Source organism: Enoplosus armatus, chromosome 14, assembly GCF_043641665.1.
Source record: "Enoplosus armatus isolate fEnoArm2 chromosome 14, fEnoArm2.hap1, whole genome shotgun sequence".
NCBI lineage: Eukaryota > Metazoa > Chordata > Actinopteri > Centrarchiformes > Enoplosidae > Enoplosus > Enoplosus armatus.
Window position 1 is genome coordinate 17,662,638 of NC_092193.1, and position 10,542 is coordinate 17,673,179.

Here is a 10,542-nt window from a genome sequence, read left to right on the forward strand (position 1 = left end):
AGAAAAAAATGTTGGGATTTGGTTAACGGAGGGGGGTGAAAAGTAAAATGAAAGAGGTAGTCGTCCAAAAATAAAGCACTTCAGGAGTTTCCTCCTCCGAGCTGCTTCCTTGGTTATTCCGCATGAGACTAAGAGCATCACACAGACACAGACACTTTGTCTGTCTGTGTCTGTCTCTCCCTGTCAGTCACCTCCCTCTCTGCCCCACCAACACATTCCTCCTGGTGGCCAACAGGGGGCTCTGCGACAGCTGGCGGTATTGTCATCAGGGTTAATACTACGATCCTATTAGGCTGCGCTGCACGACTCAGATCTAAGGCTGGATTAGAGAGCTCTCTGAACAATTGGACAGCGGATTGTTCCAGATCATAAAAAATGGCCGAGGGGGGGACTGAAAGAAAAAATTGTGTGACGTGAGGTAAATAACAGCAAAACAGAAACAGGACCTTACAATCTTGGTGAGTTGTCCTGTTTTTTTGTCTCACTGAGGCACAGTAAATTGAACATGATTGAACATAATGATGGCGACACAACTGAAGATAAATGTGCGCACGTAAACACACAGTCTGTGTACTCACACGATAGCTCACTAATCATAATTCATGTTCCTAGGTACAAACACACTCACACACTGATTGTCATGAATATTTATACACTGTGTGCTGTAGCAATCCATCACATACTGTACAGAACGGCACAGGTTGAGTGCACTGAGGTGATGTGGAAGTAATACTAATGTGAATTTATGTTTGAAGGATAAAGCTGGCATTTTTTGCTATTGTCAACCCCTCCCATGAAAGAACCAAAACCATCAATGTGTTGGTAACGAAGGGACACATGGCTCACCAATGTTGTGGCTCATTGACGTGTTTTTAATAGCTTTTGGACAACAATGGAGGTCTATGGAACAGAGGAATAAGATAGAGAGAGAAAGCTTAAGAGGGATCAATTCATTGTTGGGTTTGGTCTTTTCATGTGATTTGCTGACTGGAATTATCACCTGATCCTTGAACAACTGGAAAGCCGGCACATGTTATTTATATTACTGTTGGGACTACATAATCAAGTAAATCCATAAGCAATTTCTTTACCACACTTTCAATATAGAAGGCGTCTTCAAGTTCTACTCATGACATTCAGTGGACAGCTAGAGAGAAGTTGGTTATAGATGTGCACACAACACAAACATGCTCTTGTGTAGTCAGAAGTCTGTTTGGCTAATGACAACCAGTGTCGGGCAAGTTACTTGAAAAATGTAATCAAATACTGCAAAAACAATCACAGAAAACGAGACATTATGGTTTTGGAGGACAGCCTACAACAGCTAACCAAGCATCAGTGATTGCATGCAGCACGTCAGAAGTCTCGTCCTCACAGTTCACACACCCTCCAACTCTAAACAACACCCAGGTGATTCCTCAATGGAGGATTATTAGTGACCAAGGTTAGCTAGAAGACTCAACATTTAAATTAAATAACTTTGGAGTTTGGAGAGGCTAGCCGCCACCCCACACCTCCTGATCCTGAGCCAAGCTAACATGTCCCGGACCAATCCCAGTCCACTGAACGCACAGAACTGATCAACCCACCCATCCAACTCTAATCCCTTACACTACATTACTGAAAAAGTCATCACATTACTGCACATCCATGACCAAGTTGGATGTGCAGTAATATCCATACTTTATGACTCCCTTTAACTGCATGCCAATACGTTCCCTGACTTCACAGTACTGTTGGTGGGATTCCTCTGTAACACAAAAGAGTACTTCTCCAGCAACAAAGCCAGTTGAAGTTGCTGCTCTGGACCACCACCTACGTTGAGCTAGTTAAGGATGGACTGGACGTCTGGTGACTTGTCAGGGCGTTTGTTGATATCGTTTTTCACACTGCCTACATGAGCCAAAACCCCAAGCCTAGTCCTTGGCCTTGTTCATGACTTCAACTGATGTACCAAGGTTGGTACAACATAACATAACGTATAATAGAGGCAAGCGAGGGCGCAGGAGGGGAAAGGAAAAGGTAAAGTAATTAAACAAATATGGAAGATGAGAAAGAGCCAGAGGAGGAAAGGTATTGGGAGAGCAAAAAAAGGCCTATAATAGATTTTTAAACTTACAAGGATTAGAAAGAAAAAGTTATCTTGCAATACAAGAGCCCCTGTGCATACACCCCGACCTCACACCTCCATCACTCTGATTACATCAAAGTCCTGCACAATGCAAACAGCTTATTTCATTTCCATTACCAACAATGCCCCACGTGTGACACATGGGGAAAATCAGAGGCTCTCCTGTTACGTTAACATAACAAGCTTTCACATGATGCGTGATATTACTCTAATTGTAATCCCAGATGCCACATCTGCTGTCAGACTACTGTGTAATCCCTGACTGGGCTCCGGGATGTGCTATCGTCTGCGGCTAAAGGCGCGGACTTGTATCCTAGCGGTCCCCTGCATGCAGAATCTGCTGCGGTCTGAAATGCTAATCGCTAATGCCATTTCTGTGATCTGCAGAAAATGTCATTTAAAAAAAAGCCACAGGCCACTTTAGTCAAAGATCAGAAAAAGGCCAGTTTGCCCTCAGCCCAGCTCCCTGTGGAGAATGAAGCCTCTACAGCTGACAAATTGCAGTTTTCACAACAGCGTCTGTGACCTGAGATGATGGATATCTTGTCTTTTCGCTTTCTGTGTCAATGAAGATCAATTGAATTCAGTTGTCTTTTCCATTGTAGGATGGCGAAACGTGCTTTGGCAATGTTTTGCTGTCATCAGGCAAAATGTACACTCTTTCTCAGAAAGGTTTCAAAACCTCAAGGATTGTAGATTTTGTTTTTCAAGCCACAGAAAAGCATGACACTTTGGAGTGAAAACAAAAGTCTTCAAAATTAGCAATTTTTGACAAGTTCTGCCAGACAGCAGCGATTTACAGATTGTATTATCAAAAGAAAATGAAAAAAATGCTGAAGCAAATGACTGAAAATCAAAATGTATCATCGAACACAACTCCTTTTAACCTTTGAGTCTCTTGTAATGCGTAATTATTTACCTGTCTCATTTTTTAAAATGCATTCTTTGTAGGTTAATCCCTGCAAGCGATCCCTTTCACATTGTCGCATTGTTGATTTGGCTTATTACAAACTCACTAAGACTAAACAGTATGTGATTATAGCAAACTTGATTTATCTCTTAGTATCAAAGAAAGAGCCAACCTTGGAAGTAAATGTAAACCAGGAGTCATTAAAATTCACCATAAAGAATTGATGTAGCAGCCTAATGTATTTGCTCCCAAAACGAATAACTTACTTTACAATATTTCATTTATATACAGTATGTTTAGGTCAGGTCACATGATTGGATGAAATTCTATGTAGAGCAATTCTATATATAAAATTTTAACTTTGAATTGAAACACGTTGTGTGTAAGGTCTGAATGTAACTCAGGAGATAATGCAGAATAGAAAAACTGGTGCTCTATTTGGTGCTCTCCCTCCTGATGCTGTGAGAGCAGTAAACCTCTTACCATGCAGCCATTTTACTCTGCACCATTCTGATTTTCAATCAAGTTTTCCGTCCATTTCCAGAAAATGTTATGCACTACACTCGTGTCCACAAAATACCAATGAAGATGTTGATTGAAAAATAATTTCTTGGACTAATTTTGGCTTTTAGAAGACGGCCGGAGCTCAGAAATGTTAGTGTGTATTAAGGTGTGAAATGATTGTTTTTAGTTTATGAAAAATGCAGAGAGGAAATCTCGCTGTTTAAGTGTGAAGTGCAGCACATATTAGGTGCTGGAATTTTTTCTGGCGTTGTGGTGATTGTTGCTGTGCAACACACAGTATGCACATGGGGTGGTCAGCATTATCTATCATGTGGCAGAGCGCAGTGATGGAAGATGTTTACCGTCGGTCCTCTGCGAGCTGGCAGTGGGGGAGAGATGGATGGGAGGAGGAGGGGGATGGACAGTGGGGCATCGGTGGTAGGGGCTGTGTTACTGCTGGGATCATTTGCCTCCCACGAGTCGGCGCTTTCATGAGTGAACAAGTGGTGAGAGGCTGGACCTCATTATGAAACGGCACACTGAATTTGAAGCTGCATATAATGTCCACATTTGTGATATGTGCATTTCTGTTTGTGAGGGCGTCTGTGTGAGTGACGTTTATGAACAAGTAGGTGTGTGCTCCAACCGCAGCGTCCGTCCACAATCCTCCGCCACGGTCAAATAATCCCCTTTCTTCTGCCAATTTTTTTTTTCCCGTTGCTGGATTGGACTGGCGGAGATAATCTGGGATTAGAGCGAGCAGTCAGGCCTGGTGTGCTCCTCATTCATTTAGACTGGCCAGGCATGTTCAGCATCCATAGGGCATCTGCTGTGGGCCTCGACATATTCCATTACCTATCATCTCTCGACAAAATGTGGCAGATTTGGACACTCTGCATGCTAAACTGAGAGCGAGAATGAACACGGTTGCTGCCTGTTGGGCTGCAGTGGAGCAGCTGATCCCGCCATCCTCATCAGCCTCAATGAATGTAGACCTGAAATACTGGCAGATATATGCCTATGTGACTGACTGGCAAGAGATTTTAAAGACGTGATCCCTCTCTCTTGTCTTCTTGTTCTGGCAATTTATGTTCTGATATCCAGATTATTCCAGCATCGTTGCTGCAATGTTTCTGTAACAAAATAGTTTATGATGGAAACCATTGCCTCGGGTGGCAGGAAAGATTACTCCTTTTGACTAACTCTGCTCCATTCCTTGGATCCTTTTGCTCATAAATCCATCAAAGGTAAATGTTCACTGGGACTCCTGTAATCCATCTTTTCTTTCGGACACCCCCTTTGAAAAGCTCAAGACGCACGGGCAAGCGACAATGAGAAAAAAATAGTTCCGAATTGTATTTCTGTGAAAAAAAGAAGGTCTACTCTCAATCAGCACTTTGTAAGATGCACTGTTTACTTACTACTTACTGAGGCTTCCTTCACACAACATTACTCACCTATGATGGTATTCCTGAACAGTTTTCCCACTGATGTTGAGAGCAAGATCAATACCCAACACTAAGAATATACAGAAATTGAGTGGTCCACTACCTCTTTAAAATGAAAATGCCATCTGTCATGTGTGGTCTCCTCACACCAGAGGGTGTCCCCCCGTGCCTTGTTAATGTAATGGGAGCTAACCTAACCACGGAGCCGAGTGGTCTCATTAAAGATATCCGTGTGCATTAAATGACCTTTCACTGTCCTCCTTACAGATAATTATATATTTCATACAAGCATTGTACAAGCAAGAATTATATGTGAATATTTCACTGTGATGCTTTACACAGCAGAAGTCATGCAAAGGAATGGATAGACTCTTTCTAATTTGAATGAAATATCATATTGATTTGTTTGCCAAGTGTTTCATCGTTTCATCCTGTCTTATTGACACCTTGTCGGCCGTGCTAGCAGCATGGTTCTAGGGATGGCATTTTCATTGCATGACATTTATCAGAAATGGTTGATAATTACAAACAACCCCGTTAACCTTCACATTGACTTCCAGCCTCACGTCATTTCAGCAACGTCTAATGGCAGATATTTTTTTTTCCATTTTTATATGGTTGCAATACATCAAACAGGATCATAGAAGAATCAAGAACAGTGTTGTACTAAATACAGCACCATATTGGAGCACTGAGTATGTTTTGACCCCGTTGTAAAGTGTGTGAAACATCTACAGTGAGCAGTTGGGGGGGCTTTATTGTGCTGTAACTTGTAACTTTAAAGCTGCTTTAATCTATATTGTCATATTAACAATGGATGGCGTGAAAAGGGTCACTTGTAGTGACAAACCCACAGAGAATTAACTCCTTAGTGATGAGAAGACTCACAACTGTGCATGCACCATACAGAAACATCACTATATAACCTGACTCTGCGGCTCCCCTGAGCTTTAAGTCCAACTGCTACATCATTATGCTGCTGTGTAAATCACTTGTCCTGTGATCTCATTAGAGAAAAAAATCTGAAACCAAAAGGGAGACATTTTTGTTTTATATTTTTTGGTTTGATGATGGCGCCCCCCTAGTTTTGCATTAATTCCACAGAATATTGATCGGTATCCATTTATATAGATGAAGAACTTGTACTTTCGATATAGCCAAACAAATCTTGCATAAAGCGGTAAAGTCAGCGTTCTATCAGAGGCAGACGGTCACACTGAGCCAGACAGCTGCCTGCTACACGACACAAGAGCTGGGTAAGAAGGTAAGAAATAAATGGTTAAACTTGTGGCGACTACCTTTTCGCTCCCCAAATCGGACATGAGTACCAACAATGTGACTATATAACCATATAACTACACTGTACCACTGACAAATCCTCAATAAAGGCACCCTTTCAACATTTTTGTTCTTGAAAACAATAATTTTCCAATAACGTTCATCCGACCAACCAAATAAGCTGCAACCTCGTATTGCTCTGAGGCTTAAGTATACATCACAGTAGTGTTTTTCTTCATCTTTAAAATGACATCTTCACTGATGTTTTCCTTTACATTTGTCCGCGAGAGGTAATGTGGAGGTCCTGGGCCAGTAAATATGCAGAGGCCGTGCATCTGTTGACCTACAGTACAATCAATAACCGAGGCTGAGGAAACACAATGCTTTTCACTGTCATTCATCAGTTCAGAAGATAGTGATTAAGGTGTACAACATGTAAGTCCCCAAAATACTGCAGTGTCTTACTTATGTAGCTGATGAGATTTCAAAAATATGTTTCTTTGCAGTGAGAATCATTTTATTCACTCTGTGCTTTGCCATTAAAACGAGCACCAGAGAGTTACGTCTTGATGGCTCAACCTGTGCTGTGCTGAGGTCTGAATGCAGCCCAGAGCTTTATGTCATATAATCACAAGCTCACACACACATTGAATTATTGCTTTCTTCTTTGGGCTCTCTAATGGAGGAAGATGCCTCTTAAGGAAGTACGAATTGACAAAGGATTGCAAACAATGGTCTCCATTAGAGCTTTTTCAATATGAATTTAAGTATCTGAAATACAGAATGACACTGAGTGACACTAACTGAGTCACACTGAGCCTGAGGTCCTGTTGAATAAGAGAAAAGACAATGTTTCAACCAAATGGAGATTTTATGTTTGTCCCAAGTCACGGAGTCATTTATGAATGTGAAATAAATGACAATATATTGACAATGAGGCTTTATTGTTGCAAATGGGTTTTGCTTGATTCACGATTTTAGAGTTTACTTCATCTGTTAACAATAGAACGATGGACTTGTTGAAACTGAACTAGGACACAATGTAAATGAAGAAACATGCAAAGAAATGATTGATAGACCATGATAGACATATTTTTATCCCTTCAGTTACTTTAATGACATTTTCAAGGTTTTCCATAGACGCATGTCTAAAGTGAGGCTCAAGGCCACGAGTGCTTGTCGACCGAGCTGCCATGCAAGGTGCTGGTCTCCATCGGGAGCAACTTAGGGTTCAGTGTCTTGCTCAAGGACACTTCGACATGACGGGGGCAGCCGGGGATCAAACCCTCAACCCGCTCTAACCAGCTTTACCTCCCGTGCAACAGTGCTAACCACTGCGCCACCATGCCGCCCTATCAGGGCAGTCAAACCTGCCAGATACTTATTTGAGCAGCTGAAGCCTATTTCGTAACAGACTTGTTGGGTTGACTTGCTGTGCTACCTCCACACTTTGTTACGCTTTGTCAATTCAGTGACAGTGACATTTAATATAGCATTAGCTAATACCACGTTTTAAGCTAATATTTGATTCAACAATGTAGGTGAAGCCTACTGACAATAAAAATGTTCTTCTTTCTCTATCAATATTTCAGTTCACTGATTTTGAAGGCCATGGAACTCTGTTGAACTGGAAAGAACACTATTGATTAAGTCAAGTTAATTTATTAGCCCAATATCACCAATCACAATTTTCCTCAAGGGGATTTACGATGTGTATGGTGTACAGCACTGTCTGTCCTTAGATGTCGTACATGTGTGCAGAACAGATTCACACCACAAAATCATAGTATATACAATTATGATGACGAAGTGATTTGAAACAATAAGTGAGGAGGATGGATCCAGGATGAGCAGCTTCAGGTGTCACCTACTCAGTAGGGTCTGAGCAGACTGAAGGTGCCCATTCACTCTCAGGGCTTTGCCACGCTCTCCACAGCCTTGAGCTGTGTGTAACATGTATGTGCGCCCTGTTTTCATGCTTTTTTGCGGACAATTTCAGTCGCGTTGCGAAAAACCGGCGACGTGAAGCAAAGTGGTGAATTCCATTGTCAACAAATAAGCTTATGGGCGTCTAGTGTCCAAAAACTCAAGCAGATTAAATAAGTAGAGGGAGGCCGTGTGTGTGTGTGTGTGTGTGTGTGTGTGAGAGAGAGAGAGAGAGAGAGAGAGAGAGAGAGCTCCAGTTTTCTTCAGATTTGAAATGTTCCACCTCCGTCTCTTGGCGTTGCCCCTCTCACAGCTGATGGAGGAAGGCGCTCTTGTCACTGGTCTGATAGCAGAGCGCACACTCGCGCTGATGATGCAGGTGTCCTCTTCTTCTTCTTCTTCTTCTTCTTCTTCACTTTAATCTACGGATAATAAGTGTTGTGGGGTTTTTGTTTCTTCCTCCCCTCCACCCCCCTCCTGCTGCTGCAGTATGAGCGCTGAATGCAGCAGTTACTACAGCGCAGACGGTGTGTTTGTGGACGGATTCTCGTGCCCCCGACCGGGGAACGCTACCACTGCCGTCTACTGCTGCGGATTTAATGACGTGAAGTATTGCTGTGATGATCCCAACAGTTTCTTCCCGTATGAGTACGGATACATGTGGTGGCTGAGGTGAGACAAATGAAGTGTTTTTCCCCCTCCCTCCTTATTGGTAGTCATTTCTAAATATTATTGAACTTGTTTTTTATTTTGTCACTTATTTGAAATATGCTAAAGATGCTGTCGTCTATGTAATCATACTCCACCATGATCAACAGATGGGCTAATGACTGCGTAACAAATATGTTCTTCATATTAACTCCCTTGTGATTCAGCTTGACACAAAATCTTTACAAAGGTAATTACTTAAGCTGCTGAGGTCCTTTGTGCTTGTAACCCCCCAAATCCCTCACTCATTCTCAGCAAGGAGAAGGTGGGGAGTTGTCTACTTAATTTTTAGTTTAATGCAGTGTCTCACCTCATACACCTCCTCTGCACTATTTACCTTTCCCTCCCCACATCTGTTTTCTCTTATTGCCCTCTCCTCTCCTCATCTCTCCTCCTGTCTCCTTGTCTCCTCTCCTTTCTCAGTGTCGGCGCTCTGGTTGGTCTGTCCATTGCAGCCGTGGTCCTCCTTGCCTTCCTCATCACCGTATGTGTCCTCTGCTACCTCTTCATCGCCACCAAACCCAGTCGTCTAGATAATGGCCTCCCCCTCAGAACGCCAGGTAAGTGTGTGTAGGCCCTCTTAAGTATGCTATGATAATAGGTATGTGTTCCATTCTGGTGTGCTGCTTCTAAAAGCCTTACATGTAGAGAAAATCTCTGCAATCAGCAGCATCTTCAGGTTTTAAATGACCTGCTCTTCTGTGCTTTTTAGCAGGAGATCCCAGTGAGGGATCCAGTCATGCGAGAACACCCTGTGCTTCTGGCCCAAAGGGATTCAGAAAACACTTCATGAGCAGGAAGCTGGACTGTGACAACCAGCAGTCAGACCCCGAGCCCCTGTTCCAGAGGTGTTTCACAGCTACCGTCACCGCTGTGAAAGTGGAAAATCCCTCTTAGGTGGCTGAGAGACGTCTTATTTGGAAATGGGACCAGCAGTCCAGACGTCAAGAGAACTAGTTGATCTGGAGGCAGACTGCGCTGCCATGGGGCCGCCATGACACTTGGAGGAACAGTGGCTGACATAATCTGGTGTGCAACTCTATGAGTGCTGTAGACCCTAAAAAGCTCTTTTGCATTTCTTCTTGCACTCTCTCCTCCTCATGACTGCATAAGTGTTTCAGCGCCATGCAGCATTAATTGAGAGCATATGAATGGAAATTGATTGCCACCATCTTCTTGAAGAGAATGATTAAAATTGGTCTCGAGAAAGACTTATTGAGCATTATTCAATCATATGCTAGGGCAACAGGGGACGTAGACCGAGTGTTGGGGCCCACTTCACATTCAGGACGTATGATTTCATGTGCACCATGGAAAGATGCCGACGATGTGGCTTATAGCAGGAAAAAGAGCCCGACATAGCAAGCAACAGATAAAGTCAGGGTGCACCCTCGGGAAGTAGGGTGCTACATTTTACTCAGGGACTGGAGGACTTGTGGGGAGGATCCACACTGTGATGAGACTGTTGCTATTCATTCAAATGCTTAAAATGACCTATGTTTCATGCTTTCATGAGTCAAGTCAATTTCATTTACACAGCCCAATATCACAAAATCACAGATTTGCCTCAAGGAGCTTTACAATCTGCACAGAGACTTCTTGTAATCCCAAAACGCCTTTATGTGGTCTTAACCATT

The 10,542-nt window shown here is 42.7% G+C and overlaps 1 protein-coding gene across 1 annotated transcript; it reads left to right on the forward strand.

Annotated features, from left to right (window-relative positions):
- Window positions 1–8,687: 8,687 nt before the first annotated feature.
- LOC139297043 (protein shisa-like-2A) lies at window positions 8,688–9,802 on the forward strand. Its single transcript, XM_070919628.1, has 3 exons — window positions 8,688–8,869; window positions 9,329–9,465; window positions 9,618–9,802. Exons 1-3 carry the CDS (start codon window positions 8,688–8,690, stop codon window positions 9,800–9,802), a joined length of 504 nt encoding a protein of 167 aa, XP_070775729.1.
- Window positions 9,803–10,542: the final 740 nt, after the last annotated feature.